The sequence below is a fragment of the Maylandia zebra genome, linkage group LG10 (assembly GCF_041146795.1).
Source record: "Maylandia zebra isolate NMK-2024a linkage group LG10, Mzebra_GT3a, whole genome shotgun sequence".
In the NCBI taxonomy this organism is placed as follows: Eukaryota; Metazoa; Chordata; class Actinopteri; order Cichliformes; family Cichlidae; genus Maylandia; species Maylandia zebra.
The window spans coordinates 28,235,450-28,254,390 of NC_135176.1; the positions used below are offsets into that span (position 1 = coordinate 28,235,450).

The window sequence follows — 18,941 nt, forward strand, 5'->3', positions numbered from 1 at the left end:
CTATAAGAAGAGTCAGACACGCATGACAAATTTACACATCTGTGTTAATACTTCAGTTGGAGAAAATTGTTTTTGTTTTATTTATTTGGTCAGAATAGAAATGTCATCACAGATGACAGATTTTGATATTTTAAACAGGTTCAAATTAACATTTTTAATACATATTCCTTAAACTACAAACATTGCCAGTGTCAGCACTGAACACTGGACTCTTGTGTAGTTCTCTCACATTTTCAGTTCCTCTTATATATCATGACTTTACATAAGTTTATCATAGTGTAATCTTTAGGGAGGTGTTTTCCTGTCCAGCTGCACATTCACAATAATTGGGATTTATATCATCTGTTGATAAATATCTCTTTTGTTTTCTGTTAAGAATTAACTGTTGAAAGCGAGATTTAGTTTGGGGGAAAAAAACAAGTCGATTTTATTTCAAAAAGGTGACACCGGAATTGGGAAACTAACGCTGTTTACTTATAGGAAAATGACTCTGTGCTTTCAAAATATTAGCACAAAACTGCTAAGTGGTGGACAGATATGAAAGTAACTTTCGAAATAAGTAGATATATGATTATTTTGTCTTGTATTTATTTCTATGTTGGTTTACATTACGAATAAACGCAGGCCTTTTGGAGAGTTCACAAGTGGTGATTTTATTTTGAAAGACAAACCAGAAGTCGCACTCTTTCGTCGCTAGCTTGACACTAGTTGTGATGTTAGCTTGTTTTCTTGGACGCTCCTAGCTCTGATCTCACCGCCCTGCTAATTGCCTCACGCCCCCCTCAGGAAACCATGGCCTCGGAGGCCTCGGGATCCCCTCAGTCGTCCCAACATGACGGTAAATTTCTTGTGTCTTTGGCGGTTTGTGGTGGGTGTGTTGAGGGGCTGGGAGCAGCGAAGCCAGCGACGGCCTCTGCATCACTGGCAACATTAGCTAGTTAGCATCCTCAATGCGACGTGTCACTGCCTCATGCTGGGCATTTAACATTGCGCAGTGGTTCACAAATTTGTGGAAACTTACTGAAGCTCTGTATAGCTGAACATGAGGTGCATGTGTGACACATCCAAGCTAACGTGGTTGTCTCTTTAGTAATGTTACACCTAGCTGGTTAGCTCCTAGCTCTGGCTAGTCTGACTAATTTGATCTAAAGGTCGGCTCTGGCCTCTGGCAGTCCGGCCCTGCACTGACAGGGTCAGTCATATGGGTCGCATCGGTGGCCGTGCTCTGTGGTGTGCACGGGATACTGACAAATCCTGCAGGAGGCTTTCCCTTTGGTTATCAAGCCGAGGTCCAGGGACCCAGAGGCGGCATTGAGAGCATCTGGAGCTTCAGGAGCTGAACGTGGGGCTCCCACTTTCTACAAACTGTGTGAAGAATTCCAGTCCAGGTTTATGTTAAACAAAATAGACTGCGACAACGGTAATACATGCAAAACAATTTAAGCTTTATGCGTCCTCGGAGGTAATATTACAGACACTCTGTAGCTTGAGAGTCTGTCACAAATCCACACACACATTAGAGATTGAGGGATGGGAGCATCTCCTAGTGGTTACCTTTGTTTTTATGCCTTATAAATAGACCTGTACATAATGTTTTAAGATGGCACTTGGTGAGGTGTGTGGTAGGAGTGACAGATGGGTTCAAGGTGGGATTACATCAGGGATATGCTCTGAGCTGCTTCTGATGATGGACAGGCTGACAGATGAGGTCGGGCAGGATTTTCAATGGACTGTGATGTTTGCCACAGATCAACATAGTGATCTGTAAGGAGAATAGGGTGCAGCCTGGAGAGGTGGAGGTATGCTCTGGAGAGAAAGGAATAGAAATTGTATGTGAATGAGAGGGAGACAGGTGTAACAATGAAAATGCAACAAGTAGAAATAGTGGCGGTCGAGGAGTTTACCTGGAATCAACAATCCAAAACAATGAGCAGTACACACGAGAGATGAAGATGAGAGTGCAACAAGGGTGGTACCGATGGAGATGAGGGTGGGAGTGAATTTTGACAGAAGGATAAAAGCAAGAGCGAAGGGGAAGATTTACAAGATGACCATGCTGACTGACAAAAAGAGATGTTTCATGGGTGTACTGAGGGAGGACATGAAGAGTGTTGGTGTAACAGAGCAGAGTACTAGGAGCTGGGTGAGATGGGGGCAGATGATCTCCTGTGACGACTCATAAATGTAGCCTCTGAAAAAAGGTGCCTCTTTTATTTATTATTTAATTTGGCACACATGCACCTCTACAAATAATGGGAAGTTCTTGCATATTCGCTGGCGTACAAGCACTTTGTGTTCAGCATCATGTGGTGTGATGCAAAATTGTGTTGTTGGTATTGCTTTGGTTGTGTTAATGACTTCTCAACAAAGCTGTTTTTTTTTTTCAATATTATTTTTTTGGCATTTGACTTTAAGCAAAGAGAGAGAGAGAAAGACACGCAGCAAAGGGCTATGGTCACCTGCTCACCCACTGAGCTGCAGATACCTGTAGATTTTTGGAGAGCCAGGTGTTAGTAATGGTGCTGCTTTGAGCTGAGCAGTCATACACATGTCATTACTTCTTGACAATGGCACCTGTTGAGCAAAAGTTGCTGTGGGAGTGGGTTACAAAGGGTGGTGGTAAAATAGACTGAAAGAAACTGCTTCGTGGCGGTTTTATTTTTATCTTAATATATATTAAAAGCAGCCAGAGAAAAGACGGTGTCTGTTCAAAGTGCAAAGCGCTGCCTGCAGTGAGTAAAAGAGGAGGATTTGAATATTTGAAACAGTAATTAGTAACGGGCCTACCTTCATTCAGTCGTGAGGTTTGAGGGAATTACTTACTTCTGAAAATGCAGGGCCTGTTTAACTTGAAACTGGTATAAAATAGCTTTGACCGCCAATGTGGGTGCCTCGGGTGACTTTAACTGGTTTAGTAGTGTGGGTAAGATAATAGAAAGTTTTGTGGAAGTGTATCAGGGTTCGATATAATGGCTTAGTGGAATGGGAACAGTAAAAATGTACATTTGGCAAGTTGACTGGCCAATGACAGTGTTTCTACTCATCAGTTCACCTGTGAAGCAGACTGGCTCACTAATGATTAGTTTTTTTTTCCCCACCAGAAAATATTTTCACATGAAATTAACATTTAAACAGTCTGGATAGTTAAAATATGAATGGAAGCCCTGTTTTCTAACTGTATGCAAAGGGTGAGTCAAGGACAGATAGCATTTACTCAGTTTTGTTTTAAAGGTTTAGCAACTATTTTTTTATTCTGATTTACCAAGTTCTAGAATTGTTTAAATATAATCATGTGACATCATATCATGTTTATTTGAGAGAAACAGCATAAATGCAGAAGCAGTGTGTGAAAAACTGAGTACACACCCTGATTCAGTAGCTTGCAGAACAACCTTTAGCAGCATTAACGTGAAGTAATTGTTTTTGGTATGACTGTATCAGTCTCTGATTGTGGTGTGGAGGATTTTTGGTCCACTCTCCTTTTCAATGTTGCGTCAGTCCATTGAGGTTGGAATTGAGGTGGCTGGAATTAATTCAGTGCATTTCATTGTGAGGTCTGGACCGTTGCAGCGCCTTGATTATTTTCTTTTTCAGCCATTCTCTTACAGACTTGCTGCTTTTTTGGGATCATTTTCCTGTTGCAGGAAAGTTAAGTCAAGTTTGAACTTTCAGCTAGATGCCATCACATCTGACTCTAGAATACAGAGAAGACTGGATTATCATGGTGGATTGCAAGCCCAAATCATCACCCCTCCATCACCGTAATGTGGCGTGATGTGGCGCTGTTCATTGTGGTCAGACACCTCCACATTGATCTCGTATGTCCAAAGGACATTGTTCTTGCAGCTTTGCAAACCTAGGAAGAGACTTTCTCCTGGCAACCCTTCTAAACAAGCCATACCTCTTCAGTCTTTTTCTAATTGTAGTGTTATGAATTAACATTTAACATGCTAACTGAGCCCTGTAGTCTGAGATGTATTTCTTGGGTGTTTTTGCAGTTTCTCTGAGAAATGCACCACCATTTGACGTTTGGTGAATTTGCTGGGACGTCCACCCCTTGGAATGTCATGGCATTAACACACACCTGAACACCACAGACCAGCAAACGGCCAAGTCTTTTATAGAAGTTGTCACACATGCTGCTGATCAATTAAACAACTGCATTTGATTAGCGGTACTTGGCTACTACTTACCCTGTTAAACTTGTGGAGCAGTAAGGACAAACTTAGGTTTTCACAGAACTGCTTAGAGTACTGTGAAAACTTAAGTTGTATGTCAGCAGGAACTAGGATTACAGCCTTATGTGTGTTTATATTTTGGGTTACTCAGCACAGGTTAGGAAGTTACCACCCTGTTTACCTGTGCTTATTTAGGAGGATGCAGGTGAGGCTGGAGCAGGGGTGGGCAATTCCAGGCCTCGAGGGCCGGTGTCCTGCAGGTTTTAGATCTCACCTTGGGTCAACACACCTGAATCACATGATTAGTTCGTTACCAGGCCTCTGGAGAACTGCAGGAGCTAATTTAGCCATTTAAATCAGCTGTGTTGGTTCAAGGACACATCTAAAACCTGCAGGGACACCGGCCCTCGAGGCCTGGAGTTGCCCACCCCTGGGCTGGAGAGACATACGAAATAGATGAAGTGGTGGATTGCTGCAAGGCTGTCTTTTGACTTTATTTCAACTTCCTGTAATGTGTTATTACATTTTTTGTTATTAAATGTCACTTTTTTCCAGTACCCCTGCATCAAGACTTGCTTCTTAAACACTCCTTCCTTTGCGGTGTCACATGATATCAACCACCTTCTGTGTGGGATCTGGTTATGAAGCCCTGATTATTTTTGCCTTTGCTTTCTTGGCATTTTGAACATGGATGTGACAAGCAAGGCGTGGACCTGACTGAAACTGTTGAAAATGAAACCGGACATCTCCACTTTAGTCCTATTAGCCTTGGACAGATTTCCAGAAGTCTTGTCGTTTGGTCAGATACAACTTTGCCGTTCTGCCATGTTTTTTTTTCTTGGTGAGAAAACACTTTCTACTGGCAGCCCTTTCAATGAAGCCATATTTGGCCTGTTTTTTTTTCTAATTATGTTATTATGAACTTTAACATTTAAGGTGCTAACTGATGCCTGCTTCTGCATTTTTGGCTTACTTACTAACAAATAGATAGAGAAATGATGTGATATGTCACATGCTGTTGTTAATCTCTTAGAATTTAAAGTGGGTGTGCTTCCTTTTTACAATAGTAATCTGTTGCCGGGCGTCGGTTTAACTCACCTTGTTCGACAGATGATCTTATGCCGCTAGGCTTGGTGTTTGAGTCCAACCCAGGGCCCTCTGCTGTGTGCCTTCCCTCACTCTGTCCCCACTTTTCTGTCTCAAACCGTCACTGTTTTATCAAGCAAAGGCAAAAACGCTGCTGTGAGGTTGAGCCTCTGTTATATTTGCATCATCATGAACTGGCGTTGCTGTTAAATTGGTTAATTACTGACTTTCTTTATGCGCTCTATCATGTGATCTTTGTGGCTTCCTGACGTGATCGGTTACACACCAGAGCAGTCAGCTTTTATTTTAATACCAAGAAGGAAAAGATACAGAGCTTTTGAGCTGAGGTAAGTGTGAGAAAAGGAGATTGATATATGCTGTGCTTGAATACAACACAAACTTATGAATACGTGGCGATGGAGTTAGTGTTTCCTTTTGTTTGGCTGTCACATGACCATGGTGGAATTGAGCTGAACCGTCCGGCTGCTCGTAAATGTTTCCGTTTGGCTGTCTGGCTTTAAGGATTTTATCTGTATCGCTGCGGTTTTAAATAAGAGATGAAGAAGTAGGAAAATGTAGGACCGTAGGAAAACCAGTGTCTGGTTGTGTTTGCTGGCGGGAGGTTTTTATACTTCATTTTATGCGTCGCCTGACTGATATATTGGTGGGCACAATTTATCAGCTGATATTAGTATTGACCTATTTATAATGGCTGGCTAAACAAACACGACAAAGGAGAGAGGAGAAAGGCCCTTTAACTAGGTTCTGCATCTCGATGTTGGATAGTTTGCCCACAAGAACAAGACTGCACTTTGCAACTTTACTGATGGCAGCATGTGTTTGTAACGCTTCAATATCCAGCTCATCCGAGTTAAGCAGAGCAAGATTTTTAATCATGTCAATCATGAAAATCGTCCCAGCAGTTCAGTGGATGGCTAAAATATCTTGCACTGCACGTACCAGTGCTCGGTGAGGTGATGCCAACAATAAAAAAGCATTTGAAGATCTTGTCAAGTTTGAGTTAAAGTTTGATAATGGAGTAAAATATGTTATTCATTTGACGCTGAAGGTTTTGTGCTTTCGTAGATCCACTGTGCATTGTAGCACACATGTAATAAGATGTGCTGTTTTTAATTTAAATGTGGGTGTTTATCATGATGGTTCATTAAATGCAAGTGTGTAAGTAATAAAGGTGAGTACTTATCGGTTTTATTATACTAGATATATTAAATGATAAAATGATGTGAAGATGTTTTTCATAGTTAATAAGAACCAGATTTATCTGAAAAACAGGGATGACACCACTCATTATTATTATTATTAGAAAGAACCAAGTTTTTGTTAACATTACATTCAAAATTTTCTAAATATTTTCTACATATACATTTTTTAAATACTTATTTGTCCACAGTATCGTGATAGTCCATATTCATAAAGCTATAGTTTTAGATCCTTACCCCCCAAAATAGTAAGTAGCTTTCTCCATATTGAAAATTTTAAAACGATACTACAAAACTTGTGACAGTAATGACCTGAAATATTTCATCATTTCATTTAAGAAGTGTATCTTTCCCCTGGATTTTTCTTTCAGTCAAACTGGTGATGGTCACGTGGAAAGTTTAAAAGGTTAAAAACAATCAGTAAATGTGATTGTTTATGAAATGTTTATAAACGACTAATGCAACATACATTATATTTATTTTTCCCTCACACTTCTCTTGTGAGCTTCTACATATGATATATCTAGAAGTTATTTAAAATTATCTAAGAAAAAGCTTCCATTTAGCTGACTATTGACAGCCTTGTAAAAGAGGCCACTGGTGGACTTTACTCTGTTTTTAAAGGTGTCACGAGCTGAAACTTGCTGGTATAATAAAAGTTAAGTAACTGACCACATGAAACCACATGAGATCTCTTATATTAATAAATGAATCTGCAAAAATCACCATTTAGAACTTTTGTTTAAAGTAAAAAGTAGTCTTAGTTCCCAAGTAGTTCAAGTTCCCAAATTTTGCAGATTTGCTACTTCGTAATAATAAATTATTTGTTAATGTTTTCATTTCTGTATCGCTATCCAGAGACATTTAGTCTGTACTGTTTTGTCACATTATTACATTAATGATCAGTAGATTAGATAGTACTGGATGTAATAACACATGTTTCAGCCTAATTACATTTAACATTTGCGTACCATTATGGCTGAACCATACAAGGAATTCAGGGATTTAATCGTTGTACTTATTGGTTCGATTATATTAGATATATTTAATCATAAAATTGAAATAATTTCTAAGAACCACATTTATCCCAAAAACATCAATAATAATTTGTATTCATATCATTTTAGGGCTTGTTAGCTTTTATTCACCCTCTGATTTGAGTCCTTAGTAATGAGATAAACGACGTAATGAGTGCACTGATTTTTGTGGATGTTTGCACTTTGACTTGAATGATTTCTTTTCAGCTACATGTAATCAGCAGCTAATTTTGTTTTGTTTTTTTCCTCCTTCATTATCATTCAGCGGTGCTACAGCAGCGAGTGGCAGCTCTGGAGCAGGAGAGGGCCGAGTTCATCAAACTCAAGCAGCAGCTGGAGGTGGAGTTCAACCAGAAGCGGGCCAAGTTCAAAGAGCTTTACCTCTCCAAGGAAGGTGTGGATGGTCATAAAACTCTACACAATGTAAAGTGTCTTGTTGGACATAGCTGTGGAGCATCTTTGGCCTTTTAAACTGTCTGTTTGAATTGAACTCGTGCATGCTGAGGTGCAACACTGAAAGAGGTTCTTCTTTTAAAATGTATAAACAATTTTTTTTCTGTAATAAACTGTGCTGAATAAGGAAAAAAGTCTGAAATACACAAGTGTCACATTGTGCATTTTTCCTCTCTCCTCCCATCATTCATTTCATGTCTCACCTCTCTCCAGAGGAGCTGAAGAGGCAGACAGCTGCACTGGAGGACGCCCATTCCGAGCTGAGCTCCATCCAGACCCAGCTCTCTCAGGCCCGGGCTGAGATAGAGACCATCAAAGCTGTGGCCACCGTGTCGGAAAACACCAAACAGGAAGCCATCGACCAAGTCCGCAGCCAATGGCAGGAGGAGGTGGCCTCCCTGCAGGCCATAATGAAAGGTAAATGGAGCCTGACGCTATGTGAGCAGTGAAAACCTCTATTCCTAATATCATTGCTCTTTTGCTTATTATTTGGGAGGGTATTTACTTAGATTGATAACACTATGAATATATTCTCTAAAAGATTGTTTACATTTAAGTGGTGTGATGAAAACATTTCTGAAGGCAGGTCCAAAAAACAAAAACAAAAGCTCTACCTGATTTAAAGCTTGTTGATTTCACCTTCAAGGTCCCCTTCATGTCTGGTTGGCTTCCAGTGCAGCTTCTATTCATAGATCAATCCCTGGAAGTCCACTTGGCGCTGTGCAGCCTGGGATCAACTTATGTTTCAAAGTGACTCGGTCTCCCCCTATGACTCTGTGATTTTCAGTCAACAAGTCCACAGTTTGCAAACTACTTGTTCGTTCTTTAAAAACGTTCATCAGGTTATGCTCTGTGAATTCATCCTCTAAGTTCAGATTGTCAACGTGGACTTCTACCACAAGTTCATGATTCACGTGTATGCCATGTAATGCTGGCTCAGACAAATCTTTTTTTGGCCATACTAAAACAATTTTTACTCACCAGCTGGACTAGAGGAACAAGTACAAGGCCACACACAAGACTTCCACTGAGAGTATTAAAACCAGCGTCCCTGTTGTAAACCACCTGCAGGTTTTAGATATCACCCTGGGTCAACACACCTGAGTGTTTAGTTCATTACCAGGCCTCTGGAGAACTTCAAGACATGCTGAGGAAGTAATTTGGCCATTTAAATCAGCTGTGATTGGATCAAGGACACATCTAAAACCTGCAGGACACCGGCGCTCAAGGCCTGGAGTTCCCCCACCCCTGTTCTAGAGCGTGATCTTTGGTGGTACATCAGACACCTTTTAGTCAGACTTTGACTTTGACATTTTACGATCATATCTCAAACAAATTAAAGTGAGCATATCGGCAACGTGCAGGGACCAACCTGTGCATGAGAGCTGTGCATGTAATAGGAATAAAGATTAATGTAGAATAACATGACCTGATTGTAGTGCAGTCACAGTGGGGTTATTAACCGCTGCTCCAAAATTAAAATGAGATGATATAATCAGTGCTTAAACTCAGTCTCGATGTGCTGTTGGTCACAAGAAGCACTCCTAAAGTTTTGTGGAATATTTACATTTTCGTTTTAATCTTTGACTCGACTTTTTTCTTTAGTTGTGAAGTAAATCTAATTGATTTAATCCAGTTTTCTTGTTTTTAGCACTTGTTGATTTTTACTGATTTAAAACATAAAACAATGTTGAAAATATTCATTATATGTATGTTGGAATAGATCTTTTAATACAATGTAATACTGATACATGTTTAACCTTTTTAACAGTTCATTTTCAGTAATTGTTACTGCTGCAGAAGTATCAAAATGTCATTAATAGTGAGGCAAGTTCCTATAATCCATTGTACACACCAAGAAAAAACATGTAATTTGAGGAACGTCTAGTTGTACTTCAATAGAACTTTTAATTTAGCGCCTAGATGGATCCAATGTGAGATGCACTGAAAGTTTGTTTGATTTTAAAGTAAATTGAACCAGAACAGTACTATCAACATGCTGAAATAAGCTCCAGTAGATCCTCTGAATATTTGTGATTATGAATGAAGCTGTCCTGTGATTGATTGTCTGTGCAGCAGTAAAGTGTGAATGAAAGCTGTTAACTGTGAAAACAGTGCATACTTATGCCCGTTGTGCTTAATGTAATTAAAGAGGGAGGGACCGAGGCTTCAGGTAGATAATGATCATTTGATTTGTAAAGGCATGAAGACAGTGGCGTATAAAAGCTGCTAATTCACAAGCAGATTTTTATAACCAGTGGCCTTACTGATGCAACACGCAGAGGATTTGTGTCAACCCCTGGAACTGAACTAGGGACCTTTGCATTTGTAGATGAATATTTTAAACCACTACACTCCATCACTCTGGTTGTTCCAGGGTTTTTCCCATACTTTAACACGCTATACTGGGAAACTCATTTTCAAACTTTATTTGGAATAATTCTAATGCACACAACCATAAATTTGGTGGTCTTTTCTAATGTTACCCAAGCTGCCAGGGTTTTTATGAAACACAGACTACACACACACACACAATCCATACACTGCATACAATTTCAACTCATCTGTCGCCTCAGCCTGACTGAAGTGGTATGTGTGCAGCTCATCTGTACACAGGCAGACAAACCAGTTAGACTAGGCTTGCTGTCTCAGCTGTTTGTTCACTACATTAACTGTGAGGTCGCAGTGAAACCATAACAAATGGTTAACATAAACAAATGTGAATAAGTAACTATTGATTAAAAAATATTTTTTATCTTTGTGCTGCCAGACAGCTCTCTTTGAGGGGGAACTGTTATACTGTTCAGTCTCCTTGGATTACAGCAGTAATTTAACACAATTCTCAGCTCACTTAATTTGTTGCCCCACAGCTGATTTCCTTGATTTCTTATGCGTCTTTTGACATTTGAATCAATGAGGTAAAACCAGAAAGTTGTATTCTGGTTTTGGTTTTCTGTCAAGCGAAGTTCCACTTTTTGTAAAGGAGTCTGGTGGCCTTAAAAGTGGCTGTAAAAGTTATGTAGGCATAATCGGGTGTCATAGTAAGGTGTAACTGCCTCTGTTGATGTTCCTTGTGTCTTACTGAAGAACACCCCGGGTAGTCCTTACAAACAAAAATTCAACAAATATGATGACATTGCACCTCATAGAACCAAATTTGCACATCAGTAGTAAAAACCAATCAGAAATCTCCTCCTGTCTTTCATCATGTCATCATTGCTCTGCATTCACACTGGAAGCATGACCAAAGTCTGTGCACTAACAACTCCTGAAACTACAGGAAGTGATCTTCAGACAGTGTTGGGGATGCTACTCTAAGAAAAAGGATGTTATTTACACATAATTTGTTAATTTTTAGTGCGCTATTAACAAATTTAGAAAGGTTACACTTAAAACTTCTAATAACTGCAGTATTACAGACATTGTCATATAACAATCATTTAACAGTTGAGTCATTCCATATAAATTCAGCCAAATATGAAAATTGTCTCTTCAGATTGAGACAATTTTTCTTTTACTCACTTATCTCAACTTCACAGTGAGAACTACCTGTGACGCTTGTGTGTAGTGTAGTGTCTTCATCTGCTGGCTCATACTCATACTGAGCCCTCTGATCCAGGCCAGTGTCAGATCAGAGGACTGTAGCGAAAAGATTTTTTTCGGCATGGAGGGAATCTTGGCTAGATGATAAACTTTCTATTAAACATGTAGGTAAAAAGGAGATCATTCACGTGCTATCACACAGTTGCTGCAGATTTGTCGGCTGCACATCCAGGATGTGAATGCCCACCGCATCCCAAAAGTCCTCTATTGGACTAGACCTGGTGACTGCAGAGGTCATTTGAGTACGGTGAACTCCCTGTCAAATTCAAGAAACCAGTTTGAAATGAGTTGTACAAAACAAGGGTGTTATAGACTTTTTGTAAGTAAATTTTAACTAGTTTAAGACGGTAAACCAAGAAAATAGTTGAAAGATTAACTGATTTAAAAAATAAATGCAACCCTAAAAATCTGTTGTCTACTCGTTTATCATGAATAACCATCACAAAAACATTTTGAAATGAAAATTATCCCCCACCTATATCAGAAATATTGTTCCTGTTTTTATGTAGTCACGCTTGACTGCACGACTCGATGTGGATGTGCTATTGTTCGGTTTCATCGCCTGCTTCCTCTCCTCTCCCTGTGCAGACACTGTGTGTGAGTATGAGGTCCAGTTCCACCAACGCCTGGAGCAGGAGCGTGCCCAGTGGAACCAGTATCGCGAGGCGGTGGAGAGGGAGCTGGGCGAGCTGAGGCGCCGGCTCTCCGAGGGTCAGGAGGAGGAGAACCTGGAGGATGAAATGAAGAAAGTATGTCTGCTACGTGCATTTTTCAAAGTTTTGTCTGCTCCCTTAATTTCTGCTAATATGGAATCTTAACTTTCTGAAGTTTGTTTGTTTCCTCTCAAGTCTCTCTCTCTCTCCCCCCCCCCCCCCAAAATAAATAAATAAAATAAAAAAATAAAAATACAAGATGGATACCAGAGAACAGAACGCAATGTCCCAGATGCTTCGGCCAGCTGGACTCCTTCCTGTGTCTTAAGCAATACTGAGTCTTGCAGGCCAGTTCCAAAATTCATATCAGAGCTTTCAAGTTTCACACTGCTCATGGCTGGGACTGTGTGTCATTTGTTGTCAGATGCATTTTCAACTGTGTTTCATTGCCAGGAAGAAAAATTCATCCAAACGGTAGCATTATTTTCACATGCTGCAGTTTTGACTGGCTGTCTTAAAGATCTGCCCATGCTTAGTAAAAATGGAGTGAGGACTGCTGGCCCTCTCCCTCACCCACGTTCTAAGAGACATCTTAATTAAGACAGGGAAACATTTTTAAGAAGAGCTCTGTAATCAAGATCTGTGCTGCTGTTGTGATTTAAAAGTTTTATTAAGCCATTTGTAGCTGCAGAGGAAGCTGTGAAATCTGATAAATATCTCCCAGTGATGAGAGTTCAGTCATTGAGGTGAAGAGTTGGTAATAATTCTTCATTTATTGTAACAAGGTTTTGGTTAACAGTGCAAATGAATGTGTTTCAAATCTCTTTTTTAACATTAAAATATATGTTATCATATTTGTAATGTCCAAATTCATCAACAAATCTTTGTGACTTCAGAGGAATAACATCCCAACTTGGGAGTCGTGATCATCTGAGGAGCACATAGCTGCAGGAACATGCAAATCTTTGAATTGTTGATCATCTGGTTGGATCAGATTATTAATCAGATTATGGACACATTTGCTTTGAGCCCTTAATTGTCTAAAAGCTGAAGAGCTGAAAATAGCTAAAACTCAAGGAGCTGATTTATTGGAACAAATTAAAGCTAATTTTAAATGACCTGGAGGCAGGTATGTTTTCCTAAAATATTACTGTGTTCTTTAGCGTGATACAAATAAGCTGATGTTTTAGGCTTTATTTGCATTGAAGTTCACGAATTTAGGTGTTGTACTTTGTATTTCCTGTTGATTGGGTATTTTTTCTATATTGTTTTGTGTATTTGTGTGTGTGTTAAGTGTCTGTGAAACTACTGTGGATTTGTACAGTCTTAGGAAACAGGTTCATGATTTACCAAATTGAACAAAAATGTATCAAAATAACAACAAAAACTAAAAAAAATAATCATCCAGCCTCTCAACACTCCATCTCTGGTTCTTCTTTTATCATCTACATGTACAGATCTAACTAATGATCTGCTGTTTAAAGGAAATAATGTTTCCAGATGTTTCCATGTGTGCACATTTATAATTATCTTATGCAAATTATTTTGAAGGCCCAGGAGGATGCAGAGAAGCTGCGTTCCGTAGTGATGCCTATGGAGCACGAGATCGCAGCCCTGAAGGCCAAACTGGCCACAGCCGAGGAGAAGGTGAAGGAGTTGGAGGCCTCGAAGGTTAGTCAGCAAGAAATTGATGCTTTTGCGTTTTGTTTTTGTTTTTTGCTTTTATTTAAATAGGTTTCAGTCCCCCATAAAGGGGAGAATCACAAAAATTGTAATAAAGACATTAATAACTGTTTATTTTTAAGCTGTGAAATAATTTCTAAATAACTTTTGGGGGGGGGGGGAAAGCACAGACTTTGGTTTGGTAAGATAACGGATAATTGTTGCTTTAAGTAAACTCTGCATGTGCTTAGCTGGACATCTTATTAAGCACTCTGTAAGTGAATTTAATTTGAAATGGCTCATTATGTCAATAAGCACAGCTTGCTTTTTAAACCAGTTTATCTTCAGTATTCAGTATTGAGAGTGTTCTTCACTGTTTTCAATATTGGCCAGTTGATTAATCGATTGAGCGTTTTTGTTCTCACTAGTCGGCAATAGAAATACTCTGTGGTTAAAAGAATCATTCATACTTTAAACCTGAGGCGTGAAAGACAGCTGTGCAAATCAGGGCGGTGCTGCAGTAAAGTGATGTAGGTCCTGAGTGGGTGTATGTCAGCTGTAACTGCTCGACCGGAGGGATGCATAACCTGCACCATCTGTAAAGCACAGATGTGTGGACGCTAATATACAAGGAAGGACGGCTACTGCTGCTGCTAGCACTGCTAATGTTGACTACCCTAGGCCAAACTATTATTATTTTTATCTAAAAAACAGTCATGGACTGTGTGCGTGTGTGCTATCGTATACATGGCATCACAAATTTCAGCGACATTTAAAACACTGTTTGATTAGTGACGCTTTTGATTAATTGTCTTAATGGCTCATTTTTATGTGGGCAGTGTTTGACCTCGTCTTTTCTCAGTGTTTTCAGACTAATTGATTTTGATTGGTGTTTTCTTTCGTTTTTACCTTGGAGGGTCCCTAATTTGCACTCACATAAAAAGTGAGATTTTTATTTAGTATACAGTAGCAAAAAGAGAAATGAAATTGTACAGCACCTGTAATAAGTACTCAGCAGTCAAAGGTGTGGAAAAAAAACCCCCAACAACTGCCAGTTGAAATTTTCATACACAGGGTTGGCTGTGGTTGCTGTATGACTGCTGTACTCTTACTTATCACTGGCTCTGCAGTTTCCACTGAGTCTATGGAGTATTTCAGCTTCTTATGGTCAGACGATGTAATTCCAGTTTATTTGAGCCTGTGTTATCTCCCGTTGATGCAGCTGTTGTGTCTCTGTGGCTCATCCTAGCTTTACTCTTCTCACATCTGTCACAGAAATTCAGGGAACAGAAGTTACTGATTCAGGACAAATAAAGAAAAAAGAAAAATCCCTATAGCTTTCGAAAGTGTTTGAAAGGGGGGTGAGAATGCTGAAAAACCAACACGTTTCTCACCCAGTTGAAGAAATTAAGCTCCATATCTGCTGGATATGTCCGCTGACAACAGTAGCTTCAGTTAGTAGATTTGAATTTGTTTTGACAAAATGGACTTTTTAGCTGATTTCTGGTGTTCAGCTAAAATTGTTGTAACCATTAGACTCTCAGCTCCTGTTTATATTCCAGGATTTTTTTATGTGCTCTCAATCGTATAAATTATTTTTCTCGTTGTCTTTCACAGGTCAAGGAGCTCAATCACGTTCTGGAGGCTGAGAAGTCGTGTCGTACGGACCTGGAGATGTATGTCGCTGTGCTGAACACGCAGAAGTCCGTCTTGCAGGAGGATGCGGAGAAACTACGGAAGGAGCTTCATGACGGTAATTTCTTGTGGAAATTGCTTGATGAATTAAAAAAATTAGATGCTTTGGGAAGTCATATCATGCCAGCAGTCACACAACAGCTTATCTCAAAGGTCCTTGTATTGCTAAAGGCAGGGTGGCCCTCAGTCATTAAAATGTTCCGAAAACACTTTACTAATAAAAGGCTTTCAAAAATAGTTGATTATTTTAGATTAACTTTGGAAATGTGTTTTTTTTTTTTTTTTTTTTTTTTTTTTTTCATGCCTGTTTTTCTGCATGCAGTGCCGCTTTAGTTGCGACTGCATCGTTAAGACAAACGTGCTTTTCTGGAAACGAGCTAAACTCCAGCAGCAAAGCACCGAATCACGATTAACCTCTCTCAAAAACAGCGCTGAATGATTTAGTCTGCTGTAATTAGTGAGCGTGCGAGTCTGGACATATCAGCTGGACAACTTAAAGGTAACATTAAAGAAATTCATGAACTTTACCTGGTTAAAATAATAGTTCGACTGTCTCTGTCAATGTGTTTTTATATATGTAAAACAGTAGCTGTAGCCTAATAACCTACACTCACTGGACACTTCATTAGGAACGTCTTGTTATTTCTGGGTTGGACGCCCTTTTGTCTTCAGAACTGCCTTAATTCTTGGTGGGAGAGAGCAACACAGTGTTGGGAACACTCCTGAAAGATTTCAGTCCATATCGACATGATAGCATCACAAAGTTGCTGCACATCCATCCATCCATCCATCCATCCATCCATCCATGGATGGATGGATGGATGGATGGTAGATTTCTCATTCCACCACATCCCAAAGATGCTCTGTTGGATTGAGAGCTGGTGACTGTGAAGCTCATTTGAGTACAGCGAATTACTTTAAGTTCACTGCATTACCACGTGTAAGGGGTACAGTATGGTCAAAAAGGGATAAACATGGTCAGCAATGGTGTTTAAACGATGCTCAGAAAATATCCCCCACACCATTACACCACTAACAACCTCAACTGTTAATACAAGGCAGGATGCATCCATGCCTCATGTTGTTTCCTACAAATCCTGACCCAAACATCAAAATGTCGCAGCAGAAATCGAATCTCAACAGACCAGCCAACATTCTCCCATCTTCTGGGTCCAATTTAGGTGAGGCATGTAAATTTTAACCCCAGGTTCCTCAGAGAGGCACGCAGTGGCATCTTCTGCTGCTGTAGATCATCTGCTTCAAGGCTCCAGATTTATTGTGCATTCAGAGATGCATTTCTGCATACCTTGGTTGTAACGAGTGGTTATTTGAGTTACTGTTGCCTTCCTACCAACTTGAAGCAATCTGTTTTTTGTTTTTTCCCATATTTTTGCCCCGAGGACTACCACTCACTGGATATTCTCTGTTTTCTGCACAATTTTCTTTCAACCTAAAGATGGTTGTGTGGGAAAAATCCCAGCAGATCAGCAGTTTCTCAAGTACTCAGAGCAGCCCATCTGGTTCAGAGTCACTTAAGCCAGCTTCCTTCCTTATTCTGATGCTCAGCTTCAACTTCAGCTGATCATCTTGACCATGTCCGCATGCCTACATGCATTTAATTACTACAGTGTGATTGGCTGATTAGATATTTTCATTAACAAACAGTTGAACAGGTGTACCTAATGAAGTGGCAAGTGAATATGAGTTGTTAAAAAGTCAAAAAAATACAAACTTCCCCAGTGCTCATATTCAGCGAACAGTCATGTTGATGACAGAGGTGACAAAAACACTCTCTTAATTTTTCCTCCTTTTACCGTAAAGAACAATATTCAAAAATGTTTATGAGTCATCCACTTTATAAAAAAATGATAAATAGCCTGAGATGTCCCTAGAAAAATAAACCGCAGTAATATATTTCAGCTTTTCCACATTCAGTGACTCTGCTCTAAGTATGTGCACATTACAACTGAGAGATGGAGTGGAAAAGTGGAAAACCTTCCCATGCGGAGTTTTTGGATGACTCCAATAATTGATCTTATTCATAACTTCACTGCAACTTTCACACTTAGCAAGGCCATCCAGCTGGAAGGCCAACTCTGATCCTCTTATAGGCCGGTTCTGGCCCCTGGACTGCTTGTTAGACAACCCTGATTTAGTGCTTGCAGTACAACGATGGAAACCCTGAACATGATGAAGCAGAAAGGTTTTCTAGCCAGGCTGCTCGTTGTTGTTGTTGCTTGAGAGTTATGATTACGCTCTGGTTAAAGCTGGTGCTTGGAAACGCTTGCAGAGCAAACTGTGTTGTAGCTTAAAGGTGTTCCTTTGTTTGCTTTTCACATTAATAAACGTTCACAAGCTCCTTTTACCATTGTGTTCATTTTGAACTGATGCCAGTTTGCATTTCCATTGCAAATTTGGTCTTAAATTTGATTTAAAATGCCAGTAAAAGGGTTTTAAATGTTTTGTATATGACTTTTGTATAGCTGCAGACTCCATGGAGGACGTGTGTGTGTGTGTTCATGTTTAGTCTGCAGCTCCAACTTTGTCTTTCGCCTTTCTCTCTGCTGTTTATGACCTCAGTCTGTCACAAGCTGGAGTTGGAGCGGCAGCAGCACAACCAGCTGAAGCACACATGGCAGCGAGCTAACGACCAATTCCTGGAGTCTCACCGCCTCCTTATGAGGGACATGCAGAGGATCGAGAGCGTGCTGTCATCAGAACAGCTCCGCCAGGTGGAGGAGATGAAGAAGAAAGACCAGGTACATAACATAACCTAACAACAGTGTCTCTGCAGATAGTTTAAAGAGGCTTGGCTTTCCACTTGGGAAGCATAATCGTCTTTGCAGTGGTTAGAGTTAATAGAATTATTGGGTTTATCTCCTGTGGAAGTGGGGAAAGGCCAAACAGGCCAGAAAAAGTTGCCAAGAACAAGAGTGTTCACAAACTGTAGCTCAGAGGACTAAAAAAAGCCCAAATCACAACCTTTTAAAGGAGGTCTTTTATGTGTTTCCTTATTTTCTGTTAAATATATACATTTATAAATCTGCATGCTGATGTTAAGCATGGCCAACATTTCAAATAATGAGGCTCAGATTGCTCTAAACACTCAGTTTCAGGCAGTTTGTTTCAGAGAGAAGATAAACTGAGCGTCTGCACCAAATACCAGTACTACATCATGCAAAGCTACTCCAGTAATTAAAACATGGAACTGGGAGTGATCATAACAGTCCATCTTTAATAGTTTTGGGCAGTTTGGGTGGATGCTGATGTAAGGTTTTGAGGATGCTCTTGGTCAGGAGCTGGCTCCGACTTGCAGCTTCCACGTTTAAAATCAAGCGTCTGTTAAATGTCTCA

At 39.9% G+C, this 18,941-nt stretch overlaps 1 protein-coding gene across 1 annotated transcript in view; it reads left to right on the forward strand.

The window, feature by feature from the left end:
- The first annotated feature begins 677 nt into the window (after positions 1–677).
- The window catches only part of rabep1 (rabaptin, RAB GTPase binding effector protein 1), a 42,280-nt gene continuing 24,016 nt past the window's right edge, over positions 678–18,941 (forward strand). The window contains exons 1-7 of the mRNA XM_004551182.4: positions 678–838; positions 7,787–7,915; positions 8,188–8,391; positions 12,166–12,326; positions 13,782–13,901; positions 15,510–15,645; positions 18,168–18,346. Coding sequence (XP_004551239.2) covers positions 793–838; positions 7,787–7,915; positions 8,188–8,391; positions 12,166–12,326; positions 13,782–13,901; positions 15,510–15,645; positions 18,168–18,346 — 975 coding nt within the window. The 5' untranslated portion in view covers positions 678–792. The remainder of the gene's footprint in view (positions 839–7,786; positions 7,916–8,187; positions 8,392–12,165; positions 12,327–13,781; positions 13,902–15,509; positions 15,646–18,167; positions 18,347–18,941) is intronic.